Below are 18974 nucleotides of genomic sequence, written 5' to 3'. Positions count from 1 at the left end.
GGGGGAGAGCCGAGGGTCAGTCCTGTGGAGAATCCCGATGGAAAAATATCACTAAAAGGGGAGTACAATTAGACTTTTCCTCGGGGAGGAGAAAGGAGAAGATCGCCTCCCCGCTCAGCGGGGTGCTTGGGGAGGGCTGTTTCCCTCGCAGCGCGGGGTGAGCGCCAGGCAGTCCCCGCCGCCCCTCAGCCCCTCGTGGGCAGTGGGCTCGGGCCGGCTGGGGAGAGCGGGAGGTGCTCCGTGAACGAATGACCTCGTCCCTCGCCCCCACCCCAGCGCTGCCGGTGTCCCTCTGTGCGCCAAAAGTCTGGAAATTCAGTCGCGGAGCGTGGCGAGAGCGGAGGCGCTCCCGGTCCCAGCTCGGGTGCCCGCGGGTCCCGGCGGCGGGGATGACCCGGGGGACGGGCTGGTGGCCCGGGTTCCGTGAGGAGCGTCGGGGCGGATTGCAGCAGGCAGCGGATTTCTGGGGAGAACACCCCCACGGGGTCTGGCTTTCTTGGGACGGAGGTGAGAAATGCACAGTTTTCCTTTGGGAATTTGGTGCCCGGCTGGCCGTTCCCGCAGCAGGGGAGAGGGCAGAGCCAGCAGTCACGTACTTCTGGTACCCGAGAGAAAACCCCAGTCAGCCCCTGATCCACAAAATAAGTGTTTGTTCCACACCGAGGTGCCTAACAGCGTGAGAAATCAATGTTGGGGGGGAAAAAAAGTCAATGCACTTTATATTTCAGTGATTTCATTTACAAAACGCCCTAGCAACGCTAGGTATGATTAAAATCTTTTAAGGTTTAATGACCCAATAGAATGTATTTAGGGTCAAGTTTTGTGCCCCTGACGTCAGTACACATAGGAGCAAGATCTGATCCACTGTATTTTCCTCATAGTTTAGATTTAAAAAATCTAGGACTAGGCGTTCAGCATCAGTAATCTGTCCTTCCTCTTCTGATTCCTCTGGATGTGCTATGTGCTAATTTACATGAGCTGATCAACCAGTTCTAAGTTTTAAACACAGAAGGCAAGGCTCTAATTTCTTTCCCAGTATGGATGGCAGGATCTGTTCAAAGTGAAAAATAAACATCACTAAATAATCACCAATGCTTAAATAGCATTATTAAGAGTGAACAGGAAATATTTCCAGTCTTATAAGAACCAAATTCTCACTGCTTCCTTTAATTTTTCACTTCTCTGGGAAATGCTGATATTCTTGTTATTCAGGAGGTTTCATTTATTTTGCCTTTTATGAAACATGCTAACATTGTACCTTTGCCAATGACCTAAATGACCTAAAGCAGATGACCTAAATTTAGAAAAAAAATTTGAAGGTTAAAAAACAAGTTGTTGTTTTTTCCTGGAAAATCCTTCGGAGAGCAGTGATTGGCCACACACCTGCTGCAGCAGAGAGTTGCTACATGCAGCCAGGTTTTGTTTCAACCAGAGTCAAAGGTGGTTTGTAACTGAAGCGGGAGCAAGCAGCTTCGACTGCTTGTGTCACGACTGAACTCACGTGAATGTCACACAGGAACAGCTGCTAATAAAAACGACATCACTGTCATTGACATTGTCATTGTCAGTAAAATGTGGAACTGAGCTCCCAGGGAAAATCCTAGCACGGTTTAAATCAATCTGAAAGTTCAGTAGGAATCCTAGGGCTCCAGTTTGCTTTGTGAGGAAACAGTCTTGCCATTACTCTCGTGTTTGATAAGCCTATTGAGCCAAGATAGGCTTACACGAGTGGATGAATTACTTATGTTAACATTTATGTAGTTTAGAAAGTAAATGCCAAGCTTCTCCATTCTGTGTCTTACAGAGAAGAATTACCCCAGGAAACTACAGAATGAGACTTCGGGGGTGTGTGAGGATACACGGTGTTACAGATGACACCAGTGGGACTCGGGTTCTTCCAGAGTCTGTGAGCACACCTGGGGCTCCTACAATCAAGTATCTAAATCTTACCCTCCTGTTTCCCGTAGGAACCTAAGGAATACAAGGCCCTAAGTATAACTGTGTGTAACATTGTTGATACATGCAGAGCTAAAAACTGGCTACGGTAACTTCCAGCTCCGTTTCACCTCCCCACAGGCAATAACGTGACTTGCGCTCCTCTTCCACTCCTGCTTTTTCTATTTTTTGCTGCGCACAGCTAGCATTAATTCCCTCAAAGCAGCTGGTCAGTGTTTTCTCCAAATCACTAAAGAAAAATATCCACAAATAATACACATGAATAAAACCGCTTCTCTTCAGTTTTACTCCTGGATTTTCTTTTTCATTACATATTTTTCTGTTTCTCTGTGCTAGAATCTGAATTTCCTTTCCTGCAGCTTCTCTGTCCAAATTTGTTCTTCATTCTCTCCTTCTAATGATCAGACTTCTGCAGCTGGAAATATACTGGCCAGCTGTTTATTCCAAAAGTGCTTAATCCCTGCTGCACCTGCTACAGCTTTTAGCATTAAAATTAATTTCTTAACAAGAGGTAAAACAATTATTTTTTATGCTTGCAACATTTCTCTTTACATAAGAAACAGAATTTAATATTCCAGTCGTGGGTAATAATATCGGAAAGACGTTGCTTCGGTAAGCTCTTAAATATGGGCCAATAGGGTATAAATTATAATATACAAACACATAATCTAGTGGATTTATTGTCAGGACCAAAAGAAACAAGACTCTAAGAATGTACATTTGGGAGATGAATAAGACGTTCTCTGTTTGCCACCAGGATTGAGGTCAATAATATCCACTTTAAAGCAATTAACCCAGCAGGATAAGTGACGTGAAAATTATCATGCTGAAAGGCTAATGGGCTATTAAATCCATCTTGCTTCACCACTGATGGGCATACAGAATTAATCCTGGGATTAGGTATATCGGATCGGGTAAACTGCTACCTCACTCCATATTTGTATATGAAGGGTTTTCTGAAAATGCTAGGAAAGAACACAGCCAGAATGTTCGCTGATATGCTCTACTCAAGGTTCAGTCCACATAAATTAGTGTGTCTGTGCCTGGCCTTATTCAAGCAGTAGCTTTTTGTTAATGAATAGATACATTTTGGTAAGAGATCAGAACAAGAGAAAGTCATAGTAATGGTTATATAAATCATACTGCCTGTTGACAGTTATTTAAATCTGGACAATTCAATGCAAGAAAATGGTCAGACAAATATGATTGAATTACAACATTATCTTTACTTGCAATGCCATTTCCCTTGGACATTTTCCACCCACTGCTATGACATTAACATGGTAAGAAAAGGTAAATGATGGAAAGCCCTGCCTTTACCCTTAACAGCTGTGAATAAGAAACTGACCTCACAATAAAGAGAAAGGCACAGTCTCATCAGCTTGGGATTTTTGTAATGAACAAGTTACTGGTCTGTATTTTTTTAATGTCATCTTTTATTTGTGCAATATACACCTAATTCATTTGGAGTAATATGGGATGGGAGATGGTTTTCAGTCACCATATGATTCTCTTCCTGCTTTCTGGATTGGCCAGTGATGTTGAAAGGTTATCAATATTTCAGCCTTGCCCCTTTATTTGACACAGTTCTTGAATTTCCATCGTGCCTTAAGGGCACACGATCATATTCCAGTTTGTAATCACAGACTAGGCAGTGGAAAGAACATGCCGATATACAGTTGCAGTGAAGGCAAAATATCTGTCATAGGAATGCATATCTTGTGTGCAAGGCAAATGCATTTAATTTTTAAGTTCATCTTTACAGTACATTTATTTTTAGAGAATGTGCCAATGTTTCTATTACTGTTTTTTGTTTTGTATTGGTTTATCATTAATCTATAAAACCCTGTAGTTGAATGATGCCTTATAAGCTGTCACAGAAGTTTTGGTAAAATTATGGTTTCATGCATCCTTTCAGAGGAACATGCCAGAGGAGAGTAGAACCCTTTAAACCGCAGAGTATATTCATATTTGATCCTGTTACAGCAATAGAAATATACTGATAAGTCATATAATATTTTACATTTGCTGGCACATCCCACAGGAATGTCAGCAATGCACAAGGCAGCCCAGAGTCCATGGGTAGAAGAAAGAAGTTGTGGAACTGATATGAACAAAACAACAAGGATGCAAAAAACCCCATCTTTAGGACACAAACGTGAAAGACAGAACTCAATGGTGGTAAGATAGTTCAACACTTCAATTCTTTTGGTTCTAAATTAGAAGAGGGAGACAGAATTTAAACAGACATCTAAACCCCCACAGCTTCTGTAGCATTTGGCTATGTAAAGTACTGAACCAGGAAATGCTCTCCAGCACTCTGAGCAGGAACAACTTAATTTTCACATTAAAGTTTAAACACTTAAGTTATTTCTTGACCTATAAATGAGATTCGTATTTAAAGCCCAATATATTTTGAAGTTCAGTTCTTCAGTACCTTTTCCACTTGATGATGAGCATTTCCTGCCTGTTTTCTGTAGAACTCCCATGGGAGTGAAGAGAGGCCTTTGTTGCTTTCCACTAATGAATCTAAATTATTGACTAGTCAGTCTAATTTGTGGAAACTGCTATTGGTTAGTGCTGTCTTAGAAGTGCCTTAGATTGGGCAAAAAGAAATATAGATAATTTCACACAGATCTTCAGTGAGGGAAAGACTATTAAAATAGATAGGAGAAACAGCATATTCAGCCAGTGCTCTTTTATTTGCCCACACTTTAGAAAACTCACATATTCTCCTTCATACTTCCCTAGAATTTTATTTATTTTAATAAACATTACTTGGAGGCTGATTTGGGGAGCACTTGAGTAGAATTAACTGTTCTGAGCAGACATCTTTCAATGCTCATGGTAACCCTGAAGAAGTGTCTAAAGCTGGAATCTAGAAAACAGGTCCATAACTTTCTAATTCTCTAAGCAACCTGATTATATAAAAAATGAAGAAGGACAAAAGAAAGAAAAAAGGTGCAGAGTCACAGTTCCCAAGACAAGTCACGAAATACCTGTCATGCACTGCATGATCTGAAACACTGAGATTGTAAATCAGTGACTCCAGTGGAGTAATGTTTGAGTCTTGCCTGATAAACAAAGTTTTGTACACTCCACTGCACAAAGCAATGAATATAACAAGTGTCAGAATAGCTAAACATCATGGAAACATCCATTTGGACTCAAAATGGGATGCAAAGGAATAGTATCTTTGAGTAAAAAAATGGAGATGGACATAACAAAAGAAGGAATTACAGGAAACACGGCTTTTTGATGTCAGACATTCAACTAGAAGAATACAGAACATAATCTACGTCATGTGAATATGGGAAAATTAAGTTTTTCAGTCACCCCATTTCTGAAAGAAAATATTTTAGAGGACAACTACAAAAAGAAAACCCATTCTATGAACTTTAGCGTAATGTTTCTCACTAGTGTAATTTAAAAATCTGAGATGCTGTCACCAAGATTTTTCCCATTAATCTCTGAGAATTTGTCTCATTCAAACTGCAGAGAGAAAGGCTTTATGACTGGTAGCAATAACAGATAAAAGTAAAAGCACTAACAAGATGCACAACAGACAAAAAGATCCCCCAGAGAATGTAGCACAGGCTCCTGCAGCTGCACTGAGTGGATATGGATAATCCCTGGTAGCTGCAAATACCCTCTTAGGGGAGGTTTTCTGCAGGAGAAGCCTAATCTCAATCCATACATAGGAAAAATAATACTAAACCTCATAATGGCTTAGCACTTTCTCTCCATGTCATTTTCTTTGTAAGTACAAAAACAAACTTTCAAATTGTTGTTTAGAATAACTGGTTATGTGAAAAAAATGAATCCCCTGCCACTCAGGCCTCTTGTACCTTCCCCTGTACAGCAAGAGCACCTGCAGTGTCTTGCCTTGAACTGTGTTTAACACTGCAAGCCATACTTGTAGTTACAAACAGCTGTGAAAAAATTAAGATTTCTTTCAAGAATGCATTCTCTGCTGAAGTGGCAATGACAGACATGTCTCTTGGAAACAATGTGTGGGAATTTCAACTGAGAAGGTTGGTTTTGAAAGCATTTGTCAATTAGAAAAACTCTCTTTTAACCAGGAGATAAAAAAGAGAAATGCTTATCTTCATGTGACTTAACCAAAATGTCTTGACACGAAAAAGAAGCGTTTTTCATTATGTGCCTGGAATATTTAATATTTACTAGTTACATGTTTAAATAAATTTTTAAAAATCTGAAAAACAACAGAACAAAAACCCAACAACAAAACAACCACCAGAAACAAATGAATAATCAATGGCATGTTGTGCACAGTAACATTCCATGAACTGGGTTTTGGAAATGGTAAAAGAGCAAGTGTTCAGAACATTATCACAGCCTGAACAGAACAAAACCTTGGTTTGGTTTGTGGACAACCAGAGAATTAATAAATACTCTGAAGCAGCACAGTGAATGAAAAATTTGGGATATCAGCAGAAGAAATAGCAGTGTCTTACTGACATAAACAGAGTCATTTGAGAAATACACCCCTGATGTCCAAGAGATTTTATACAAATGGAAAAAAACCCACCAGCAATGGTCCTCTGGGCTACCATGGATGAGGAAAATTAGTGGGGAGAAGGAACCTGACAGTTAATAAATCATCACAAATATGGAAACAAAAATATTACAGAAGCTGTTAGGAAAGCATAGTATCTCTTAAAAAGTAGGACTTTTAATCAAGACTCTTGTAATTGTTAGTTTGTTACCCTGTTAGTATAACTTTTTTAGATCTCTCTTCTCAGTTTACCCTGACTTTCTTAAATTATCAAAATGCACTTTATGAATACACAGAGGTTTTACATCCTGCTCCTTTTTGTATGTGGTTGTTTCAGACCCCAGTGCTTTACTAATAAAGGTCCAGCTTTGCAATTGTTCCAGTTTGATATATTCATAGCCAGCTTATAAATAGTGCTCTGAAACCTTCAGGTCCTTGTGTCCCCCTGCACGTCCCTCTGTGCCACAGCTATCTGCCCAGCTGCCATGGGGACACGTGCAGGCAGGAGATAGAGGGGATGGAGAAGCTTTGTGCATTGCTGCACTACAACTTTGCTGATTAGGAGTGTAAACGCTCAAAACAGAACCAATTTAAGCAAACCAACAATTAACAGAGAAAGGTTTCACGGTAATTATTGAAAAGTTTCCATTCATACTGACCTAGGCATTTGCCAGGGTAAATTCATTTTACACTCCTGGACAGAGATCACTGTTCAAACCCACCTGCCAAAAGGCTTAGCATTTTCTGTATTTTCTCATTATAAACAGTCAGTGAATGTTCATAGTACCTGTGTTTTGTTTCTTTGCTGCAGCCTCTCAGCATTGCCAGGCAATGCTCACAATTGCCCTCGGTCCTTTAGACAACCAGTGTCATCCCCTTATATAATGAAATCCAAATAACCATTTGTCACAGCTCTTTGGAATAACATCTTCATGTTAAATGATGTATTGTTATGCTTCAAAACTGGAAATTATCTTGAAGCATAAAATTATTCCTTGCAGGTTTCAAAAATTAGCTTGTAAGAGTCAGACATCTCAGCAGTGTGTACTGTCACTAGCAACAAATCCTTTCTACAACAGCAGGAGTTTTTCTCTAAAGTAAAATTTGGAAGCTTATTCCAAATTTTATCAAACTTTATTATTTTTGTTGTTATCATTTAATCCCTGATGTTTCTGGTTACTAGGAAATGATGAGTATAGTACTCCAATAAAGAAAAAAAATGTTCAAACTTATTTTTAAGTAGTCTGTTTTTACATATGAGATTAACCAACTTCAACCTGATCCATGATCATCTCCCAAACATTTGATCTTACAGCTGAGCTTGCAGTGAGCAGTTGAAATAACCAATTACAAACTAATTGATTTGAAAGGAAACTGTCAAAGAAATAAACTATGAAATGACCTAATTCTGAAACCTGGGAATTATCAACAGTTTTCTTCTGGTCTAGATTTCCATGAACTTCTGCAGTCTGCCTGCTGGTCTTGCAGCACAGAGCCTGAATCAAAGAAACCCTCACAAAGCTCACTTGGACATTGTGCCTGCAGTCACAGGACACTGTCAGAGCAGATTCCCAGCAGCTGGGAAAAAAATGTGCAATGCTGTGGGTCTTGAAGTGAAACTGGGTGGGTGTGGGCATCGAAGTTCCTTCTAAAGTAATCAGAGCAGCAGTAGAAGCAATAATGAGTTGCCATGGGGGATCTGCTAAGTGTCAGTATGAATGTCATCCTTTTTTCTTCTTCCCCAATTGTTTTCTCATTGCCTGATGGCCACAGGTTGTTGAAAACTGCCTGACTGAAAACATGCTGAAATAGCATCACATGATATTTGAGGTAGAAATTAAATATTTAACATATATTTTTACTGCAAAAGAAACATGAAAGAAAACTGAACTGTGCTCTGATATTATAAACAGAAAATGACAGGGGAATAATTCAAATCTAAACCCATCACCTTCCTAGTAATGAAAACCTAATCAAATTATAAAAGTAGCTCTCCCAAGCTCATTGCCACAGTCGTTGCTCAATCAGAAGGTCTGTGTAATAGAATAGGAAACCTTCAGACACACTTCTAGATTAGGCAACTATGTTTTTCCTGACGGACTATAAAAAAAAAATTAGAAACATTTCCACTTCCCATCACTTGAAATTGAAGAGAGTCATTTTTATTAACTTTCAACTAGCTCAACTATTGAAACCATTTTCTCTCTGGACTCTTTTCCTTCTTAAACATTCTCTGATGTTGGACTGATTTTCACAAATTGTTTTGTTCTGTTGTCATCCTAAACACTCACCTTTTTGCCAGTAACTAGGAGGATAAAGCTGTGCTTTATCCTAGTGCTACTGAAATAACCACTAAAGTAACTGGATTTCTTTATTTAACCACCAGAACTTTTAGACAAATCCTTGCCCTCTGGTGGTGGGAATGCTTCCCCTGGTTAATCCTCCTCTAACATGACTAATTCTGTGACACTTCCTTAGTCTCAACAGTATTTTCTTAATTTTGCAGAACTGTCTCTGTGGAGGAGATACTCCACAAGAACAGGTTTCAGAATGCTATCTTTGAACTCCAATTACTCTGAATTTTCTCTCACAGGTTTAGGTCTAATATAGGCAGTGGTGCTCCACCTGTGTGTTTCCTTCAGCCTTCAGGAACACTGATTTTTCATTCCACTTGGCTTCATTGTTTGACCTGGCAATATCCCCTGCATTACCTCAGAGATATTCACCCTAAATCTGGATACATCTCCACAAATCTGCTCAACATGGCAGTGGGTCTCTCCTCACTTACTACCTGTGATGTGGCACCATTCTCTAGAAATGGTCAAATAAGTGAGAGCAGAACATTTTAAAACTTCCAAACTTCGTGACTTCAGAAACTGATATCATACGCCAGCCACGAGTATTTAATTTCTCCTTTCTCTAAGGTTGAAAAATTGCCAGGGGACTTTTCCTCCCCACCCAAGTGCACAGTACAGCCTACAAAAAGCCACACACACACTGACATTGACAAACTGAAGATTTGATTCAATACTTGGCTAAATGTGCGGGAATCATAAAACTATGGAACCTCTTGTCAGGAGCAAAGGACTACAGCTCACCATTGTCTACTGAAACAACTCGCATTAAACACTGTTAAGTTTCTTTGAAGGCAGATATCAAAACATTTGTTCAGAACTTTTTTTTTTTTTTGCAAGTTGAATATTTTTAGTATTCAAAAATGCTACATAAATATTGGCCAGGTAATTTAAATTACTATTGAAAATAACATTTTTAATAGAAACGCCTACTTACTGATACAATTCATTTTGGTTTCCTATATAAAGTAACAAAATCAGGTGCTTTAAACCAAAATGGTGGCTTTAGGACAAAGAGTACTAAACCAAAAAAGTCAGGTAACAAGTTATCCAAAAATGTTACTCAAGTTAGAAATACAAATGTTGCTCTGATTTATATAAGTGTCCCAGACTAAGGGAAAACACAGCACTGCAGAGCTATTGAGATGCCTCTTAAAGGGGAGCCCTGAAGCATGTTCAAAACTCAATGAAATGTTAATCTCATTGCAATTAAATGGAAAATTCCTCCAACATCAATAAAATCAAGATTTCTTCTGATAAAGAACATTGGTATAAGTGAGCACAACTGGCAATGAACAGTTCCAGAGGTAAAGGATAAATTTTAATTTCCGTATCAGAAAAGTGAGGTTCTGTAATCGTTCCCAGCTGGAGCAACAGGAGCAAAAGATTTAATGTGTACAAAATTACCATGTTTGATTATAAACCTGTAAGTTCACGAGCACAGTCCCCAGCACAGCTGCCACAGACTGGCAGAAACATTACACTTATTACACAGAAATAGAATGGGATGATGATGTTTACCTTCTCCCTAGAGCCACCCTTTTCCCAAAGAGCAGCCCAGTTTTTATGTGCAGCATGAAGAGCTGCATTGCAGTGTGCCTGTGATACAGGAATCACCAAGAGCCTTCAATAATGCTTTGATTCTGTCACACAGAGCAGCTGTTCCCACTCTGCAGCCTCAAACTACAGCAGGGGCTATTTACTGACCAACTGGCGAGCACTGCATCTTTAGTTTCTGAGGCAAGCTGAAAAGGGAAAAATGCAAAACTAGTGCCATTACATCTGGGGAATTGATTCAGAAAGAAAAAACCAATCTGTCCTTGTTGAGAAGTGTTTGCTTCTTGACACTAAATGCATCTCTCAATATTAAACTTCAAAGCTCTGATGTAAGAGAACCCAAATAGTTCAGAACCTCTTTAAAGTCACCACAGCACTCAGTAAAGTTAAGGACAAGGAAAAGTAGGGCTCTTCTCATGTTCCTGTGCTGCATCATCCCCTCCCTCTGCCCTGCAAAACACAATGACAACACATCTTTTGATGTTTTGAATCCTTCATGGCTTTGTACAGCAGCATAACACCAGAGCACCTCATTTAAATTTTTGATTTATCGTAAAACCCAAGAGATTGTTACAAGAAGTAAAAAATAAATGTCATAAACCAGTAAAAGCTTAAACTTTTTACCAGCAACTTCAAACTCTGAATTAACACAGAGATAACTATGAAATGATTGTGTTTTCATCTCCTGCCTTTAAGTCACAGCAACAATTCACACAAGAATTATTCCTGGACCTTTTTTTTTTTTTTTTTTTGTTAAGAGAAAATTGAAGCAAAACATCTGGTTATTGTAATCAGAAGCTGCAGCTGAAAGCAAGAAGATAGAACTGGGTGTTCAATCACATCACTGAACTGCTGAGACACAGGAGCAAAGGCACAGAGAAGCAACAGAACAGCTTCTGTTCCTGAGATCAGAAGCAATTTAACAACAGTGCATGGAAGCATATTAAGAAATTTTTCTCCAATTACTTAGCTGCTACCAATAAAATAGAACTTCTCTTACATTTCTGAAAATAAAATTACTTTTACAACACTTAAAAGAAAAAAAAAAGACAAAGGATGTAGATGACAGAAACAGAGTAATCCAAGACCATTCACACATTGGATTTACCTAACATTTGGAGAAAAAGCAAGTCTATGTTACTTGTGTTTCCTACTGTTTAGTGAGTTTACAAATGTAATTTTTATAACAATAATGTAGTTTTTCAATGGGTTACCAGAATAAAATGTCCTGATTCCTTTCTGTCAATCATTATTGACAGTCTGCTCCATCTGTTGTCTCTCTGAAAGATAAATAAAATGTGACTGTGAAAGGAACAACCACAGGGAGACATAGATTCACTTGTACTCAGCACCAATGCAAGCAGCTCACAAAGCACTTTTCAGACAAAACTGCCACGGAATTTCATGAACAATGTTTCTGAGCTGCCATTTGCACCATACTTTATAGCTAATGATTTCTCTGTAGGTCTGACAAATCTTTTAACTATGCTATGGTTTATGGCTACTGATTGAGAAAACAAGGAAAAAGGTTAGTTACCTGAAGTATATAAGTGATCCCACTAGCACAGCTGTAGATCCTGAAATATATGTTGTGCCAGAAATTAAAGCACAGATACCACATAAAATGCTTTTCTGACCTTTAGAAACTTGAAAATAGGACACATTTTCTTACAAAAACTCTTTTTTCAGTCAACACCTCTATAAAAACCCAGTCCTTTCTTTCCATGCCCCCAAATTGTCTTTTCATTTGATCTTAATACATTCCATACATGTGCCACACAGTAAACTGATGTAACTTGCATCACTCAGGTTTTACCAGCACGGTATTCCACTTCTCCTAGGACTTATGCCCACATTTCAAACTGTAAAGCCAAAGGAAGGAGACTTTGTTTTTAAAGGTAAACTGACTGAAATTTCCTTCTCCATCTCAAAATACATAAATGTGTATATAAAAGCAGTAGGTAACTTTAGCCGTAAAAAACCCACCTTCACTATTGTCCTTTTAAAATAGGTAAAGAGCAATAACCTCATCTGGAAACTAAAAATAGCATGAGTAATTTTACCATCTTTTCACATTTTGCTCTTATTCCCCTGGAATATAGTGACCTTATTGGCTTTGCTTATGTAAGTGGTAATAGATTGCCTAGCTGGAATTTTTGATTTAACACAAGCACTTTTGTGCGTATTTTCTGCTGGGCCGATCTTTCTGCCCTCCTTTTTGCATTCCAGCTCTCGCTGGTGTGACCTCTCAGCCAGGGGCAGCAGGAAGGTCTCGCTGCTCTGCAGCCACATCCGCGTTTGACACCGGGTGAGATGCAGGGCACGGAGTGCTGGAGACACTCGGGGGTCACACAGACTCCTCCTGCCTCAGAACACCAATAAATCTGTTTCCACTGGGCTGATACAGCCAGCACTCACTGTCACAGCACAGACCTGCCCAGCAGCTGCAGCCAGGACCTTTGGCTGCCAAGTGTCCTTCCCTAAATCCATCTTGTGGGCCGAAGGAAAGGATGTGTTGCAATGGACAGCACTATCAGACTTGGATCAATGGCCATTGGCCTGATTGTCCCCCTCCTCTTAGTGAAGGCACATTCATTACCTGGTGTCTTCCTCTACAATCAGTGCTCACAATGGGATAAAGCAGGAAACACTTCTGAACATCCAGCTTCTTAGTCCTACATGCAGCTTCTTCCTTGCAGGGCTCAGACAAGTTTGTAATAGAGGCTCGCTCCTTTTTTAAGAAAATTATTCCAAAATAGCCACAGTTCTCACACATCTGTGGCCCTCTGGTAGACATGCTGAGTTTCTATGACATTTAACAGAAATATCATGCAGGTACCCAAATTATTCCTAAGTGTCTTTCCCGGAATTACACTAAAACAGCTACAGATGTTGCAAACAAGACAAACAGTGATTTCACTGAATCCAATACTTCAGCCATGGGACTGCTTAAACGAAAGAACATGGACTAAACAGGAAAAGTACCAAAAAGAAAAAAAAAGAGAAAAAAAGAAAAAGCTTATCTCATAGCCTGTCATGAAATCATTTTCTCCAATTTCTTTAGGTTCAGGCCTTCATAATCCTTATTTTCACCTATTTCTCATTTTGCAGCAGAAGCATTTTACAAGTTTAAAAAATCTTTCAGAGCGTTCTCCAACAATGGAAACCAATGTGCATGGCAAATAAATATTTGGATGAAAGCAGTGAGACCTCAGAGTTTGAATCCCCAACAGTGTCAGGATCATCATCACACCTGATATTTTCACAAGGTGAAGGACACATTGATCCAGATGCAATCCAACGGCTGATGTTTTTGATTTTAATTCAACTCAGCTTATTAACAATCCTCTCCAAACAATCTCCAAGGAAGCATTCATGAAAGCTGTTTCTGTACAGTGAGACTTTGTCACACGCTATTAAACATCACTAAAAATGGTCTCCTGTGATGCACAGAAAAACTCCTGAACCAAAAGGCAAAAATTCAGATGACAGGTACTTCTGTTACATTTAAGAAAATGAGTAAACATGAAACATTGTGCAAAAGAAAAAGACTTTATTCAACACCACATATGATTTGGAAGTTTCAAGCACTGAAGACCAGAAAAACAAACTGTATTTTGCCTTTCCAAATATACCTATATTCAGCATGGAAGCCATTGATTTTTCAGATACACCAGAAATGTCTTTTAGCATCTAGTTACTGCTGATTGCCTTTTCAGCTGCCAATCCTTGTTTGGGTTTTGAGTAATCCCAAGGTCTCCTGTTCTCTGTGTATCCATAGAGCTTCCGCAGTGCCACTCGTGCAGCCTCCTCCTCTGCAGCCAGCAGTGTTTCACCAGGGCCTTCAGCTAACAGCTTCTTATCACTTGGGAAAAAAAACCAAAAAAACCAAAGTTACAACCATGAAAAACCAAAATTTCCATCATAAAACCCTGAGCACTGCTGTGTACTGTGAATACAACAGACTGGTTTTCCTCCAAGGTCTGTGAACACTGATTTCTAGATACACACAATGGAAACATTTCTGCTGGTCTTTCCTGCCAAGGTAAGTAATTGTATATTCAGTAATGGAAACTCAGATCAGAAATGTGTCCATTTCCTGGAAGAACACCGCTCTGCTTATTTAGGTTCCTAACACAGCACTGATTCTTTACAGCATTCAATTTGTTAACCCTGATAAAAATATGCAAATTCGTTACTCTGGTTAGCTAAAACAGGAACTGAAGTGCTTTTGTCTTTTCTCCTCCCCTGGTAAGGAAGCATTTCAAACTGCTTCAAAAAGACTGACAGAGAAACTCTCTCTGTTGTGAATTATGTGCTCATGTCTGTTTAACAAACACCTATGGGCATACACTAAATAGGAGCAGTTCATGAAGCAACACCAGGGATTCCCGAAGAGAAACAATCAAAGTTCCTTTCTTTTTTATAAGACATTTAAGAAGGTACAGCAGCCAAAGCAGGGTAAAGCAGAACAAGTTAAGGCATGTGTTCATCTGCAGCTCCTTCAGGAAAGCAGCAGTGATTGGATTCTGTCCAGCCCCACAGGAGCACAGTCACTGTTGGGCACTGACCACACCTGACACAAATGCACCAGGGACAACTGGCACCTCCTAAGTTGTGCCTGGACACAGACACTCCTATGGCCCAGCTTACAGTGCTACTGATTTTCAAACTTACAAGCTTCTCTGGAACTTAAAATGAGTGTCTCTTCCATCCCACCTCCCCTGATGTCTCCTTATGCTTGCCTAAGCCCTGGATACAGCTGTGGTCCCTCCAAAGCCATGCAGTTATGCTGCTCCCGAAGTTCCTGTGTCAGGTGACTCAGAACACACCCAGGCTCTTTGGTGCACTCTGTTTAGCCTCTGGAGCCCTTAATCAGAGACTGGTTGTGTCACCACAGCAAGCTATGGCCAATGCTTAAATGGCTCATTTTATATGGGGCTTACTATCATGTTTCTTTTCTGGAACAACTTGACCAAAAAGCATGAGTAGAAAAGTAAAAGACCATCTTCCCTCCTTCCCACTCCTCCAATTAAAGCCATTTAACTTTAGATTACTATTGCACTAACCAATACAACCCAACAAAGTAGACTGGCAGAACTGTGCTGACTCCCAGCTGCCTGGTAATTCTTGGCTCTGGAGCAGAGATATTCCTCTTGGTCAGTTCTTCCAGCAGTAAGCCCATAGGATTTACAACTTCCCAGATCTCAAACAGGTCTTTTCCAATCAGCTGGGGAATAAAAAAGTCCTAAACAAGAAAATTTAGAGGTTACAATTAATGGCTTGAGATTCTGGCGTGTCCTAATAAAAACACAGTATGAAGAGACAATAACTGATGATGAATTGCTGAAATGAACGATAAAGCTGCCTCAGTGCAGCTGAGTGCCCCATCCCAGTGCTCGGAGTCTCTGACTGCGGTTTAGCCACTGACAGACTTGTGCCCAGGGCAAAGTCAGCCCCAGCCCCAGGGAAGGGACAGCTCCAGCCTGAGGGACAAGCTGTGGCAGCAGAGGAGCTGGGGCAATACCTGGGAATGTACAAATGCACGGGTCATTCACCTGTTGGGATCACTCTCTTGTCTGTAAGAGCTCCTTGCTCTTACAGACACCTCTCAATGCTTTTGTATCAGGAAAAACATTTTAACAAACACTTCTCCATTGCAAAATTAAAACTAAGTGAAAAGGATGACTGAAACAACAATAGCTGTTGCTTTGTCACATGGAGTTTCAATCAAATATTTCTGTATGAAATATCTTCGGGGGCTTGTACTCCTGTGTGCAAAGCCTATGAACTCATCCCTGTTTATTTAGAATGGAGCTTTTTAAAATTGAAGATATACGAAATCTCACATGGAATAATTTCATTATCTGATAATATAGTGCATGGAATATAATGCTTTCCCTTAGTAACTTTCAGCGAATATTAATATCACCATCATAATCCAGAAGTGTATGATTTCATGTACTTGATCAGCCTTCTTAATGAAAAAGCCCCCAAGAAAATCCCCACCCCCAAAACCCCAGCTGACCACCACCACCACCAGATCTCATTGTTAAATTGTCTTGTTACAGGTATCGTCAAACTTCTGCCAACCTCCCCGGATCTCTCCCCATCCAGGTACAAACCAGCATTCACTGAACCTACCCTGACAAAGATCCCGGTTCTCTCGGGCCCGCTGCTTTCCAGCAGGGCTCCTATCACAGCGAGGAACGTCCTCTGCAGCACGTCTGGTGGGACAGGAAAATCCCTGCAAAGCGCCAGGTCCTGTATGGACAGGTTTTGAGCCACATAGGACACAAGTTCCTGACTGGTAAGAAAATTAACCAGCGCTTCTATGCCCTTTGCAGGTAACTCTGGGTAGGCGCCTTCAAAGCAGTGCGCCAGGTAAGCGCGGGCGAAGCGCAGCCCTCGCTCCGCAAGGCCGGTGTTGTCCTGCAGCTGAAGAGCGACCGCGTCCTTGTCCAGCCCCAGCTGCCGGCGCCTCGCCTCTTCGCTTTCGATGTAGCAGGGGTTAACAAACGCAGTCTTCAGAAGGTCCAGGGCGAAGTTTTCCTGCACCCGGTGGCTGAAGGCTTGGATCTCCGCGTGGTAATCCCAGTTGGGCTTCTCGGACCTGCGGGCGCGGAAAGGGAACCAGCTCAGGAACAGACCGCGTTACCCGCCCCGCGCCTTTCCAAAGGGCACGAGAAATGAAATGGAGCTTGAATACCAAACCCACTATTTAAATCCCTGGGGTCAGACACTGTCGGTTCCGCATCCCCGTCTGCCTGCCCCGTTCGACCCCGGACTATGCCAGCCTGCGAAGCTCAACCCATTCAGCTCCAAAGCGTGAGCAGACGGGACCGAAACGTTCTGATTTTCCCCCTTTTTGGGGCCGTCGCAGCCCTTCTCCGAGCCCCGCCCGCCTCTCCCGCCGCTCACCGCCGCTGTGGAGGCGCCTGCAGCCGCTGCAGCTCCAGGTACGCCCGGAGCCACCGCTTCTTTTCGGGGGGCGGCGCGGTGCCGAACGCGGTGCCGAGCCCGGGGCCCCGCCCGGCCCCGGCCAGCAGCGGCCGCACGGCCCGCAGGAGCAGCCGCGAGGCCATGGCGGCTGCGGGCAGCGGCGGCTCCGCCCCGCGGCTTCCGGGGGAAGCGCTCCCGGCCGGGGCGGCGGAACCGGGCCCGGGCTCTGCGGCTGCCGCCGGGCGTCCCCGGACCCGGGGACACGGGCAAGGACGGGAGCGGGGCAGCTGCAGCGCCGCGGCTCCGGCTTGGGCCGCCGGCTGTTTCAGGTCAGAGCCTCAGGCTGAGCGCCCGTCAGCCCTCAGGCCACTGCCCCCAGCGGTGTGACCGGGCAGCTCGCAGCGATCCCGGGACAGCCCCGCGGTGTGACCGGGCAGCTCGCAGCGATCCCGGGACAGCCCCGCGGTGTGACCGGGCAGCTCGCAGCGATCCCGGGACAGCCCCGCGCTGTGACCGGGCAGCTCGCAGCGGTCCCGGGGCTGCGGCGCTCGCCGAACGTGCCCCACGGGCGGCCCCTTAGGTGGCGGCGTTTTCAAATATTTTTTTGAGTTCTATTCCCATGTGCAAGACAAAGTCCGGTTTTGTGCACTTAAAAGAAGCTTTATTTATTATTATCGCCTATACAGTTCTTTGTACACCTCTCAGCCCTCATTTGCACCATCAGAGTTCATACAGTACACCCTCAGTGCAAAGGTCATGGTATAAAACTCATGAAAATGCAGAAAATGTGCAAAGCAGGCCTGGCCCTTTTTATCGTCTTTACTAAAAGACAAAGGCACGCGCTTCAACATTCACGTTAAGAAAACATGCACAGCAAACAGAACACGGTAAACAAAGCTCAGAAAGAAGAAACGCCACAGCCCTGTGGGAAGCCAAGGAAGCAGGTACAGCAGCCTGTACAGCAGTGCAACAGCCACACACGGAGCCCACTCTGCACAGCCCGGGAAATGGATGAGAGCAGCATTCCTGCAGGCATTTGCAGCACTCGTATCAAAATCCTGCGGCGTTCCCATGCTGCTGTTCCCGGGACCCCCTGTCCTTCCCAGGGCAGCGCCCCGGGCCCGTGTGCAGCCCCGGCAGCGCCCGGGTCCCGCGGTGCAGCCCTGGCGCTGGACTGGGGCCTCTGCGCCGCGGGGGCAGCGAGGACAGCGCTGAAACAGAGCCCGGCTCCTTCTCCTCTGCAGCCGCCGTGCAGCACCAGCTCTTCACCCCGCTGTGCCCCTCTACAGCCCGAAAAGGGTCCTGCGCAGGGCTCTGCTCCAGCTGTGCTAGGAAGGTTCCCTCTGAAGCAGCGCTGTGGTGTCACTGCCGGTCTCTGGCAGACGGGCACGGCGAGTTGTTCTGTCCTCCCCGGAGAAGGAGCTGCCGCTGTGCCAGGGCCATGAAGCCACCAGCCTGCAGGGAGCTCCCCCAGCACCCCTGTGACAGTATCCACCAAACAAGGCCGAGGCTGAGCAGGGGTTGTTTGAACTGACCCCGGGATCAGGGCACCCCAGGCTGGCCCCCCAGCCCCAGCACACAGCCTGACGCCAGCGCCACAACCCGCAGGGGGTGGCAGCCTGCACTGCGCTGCCACATGCCCACCT

The 18974-nt window shown here is 42.9% G+C and overlaps 1 protein-coding gene across 1 annotated transcript; it reads right to left on the bottom strand.

Annotated features, from left to right (window-relative positions):
• Positions 1-13917: 13917 nt before the first annotated feature.
• On the bottom strand, positions 13918-17529 carry MRPL44 (mitochondrial ribosomal protein L44). Its single transcript, XM_038145731.1, has 4 exons — positions 17308-17529; positions 16531-16999; positions 15456-15634; positions 13918-14251 (listed from the first exon to the last, which is right to left on the bottom strand). The coding sequence occupies exons 1-4, from the start codon at positions 17469-17471 to the stop codon at positions 14080-14082; spliced, it is 984 nt and encodes a 327-aa protein (XP_038001659.1). The 5' UTR covers positions 17472-17529; the 3' UTR covers positions 13918-14079.
• Between the last annotated feature and the right edge of the window lie 1445 nt (positions 17530-18974).

This window comes from Motacilla alba, chromosome 9 (assembly GCF_015832195.1).
Source record: "Motacilla alba alba isolate MOTALB_02 chromosome 9, Motacilla_alba_V1.0_pri, whole genome shotgun sequence".
NCBI classification, from domain to species: domain Eukaryota; kingdom Metazoa; phylum Chordata; class Aves; order Passeriformes; family Motacillidae; genus Motacilla; species Motacilla alba.
This window is presented reverse-complemented; position numbering and strand designations above follow the sequence as displayed.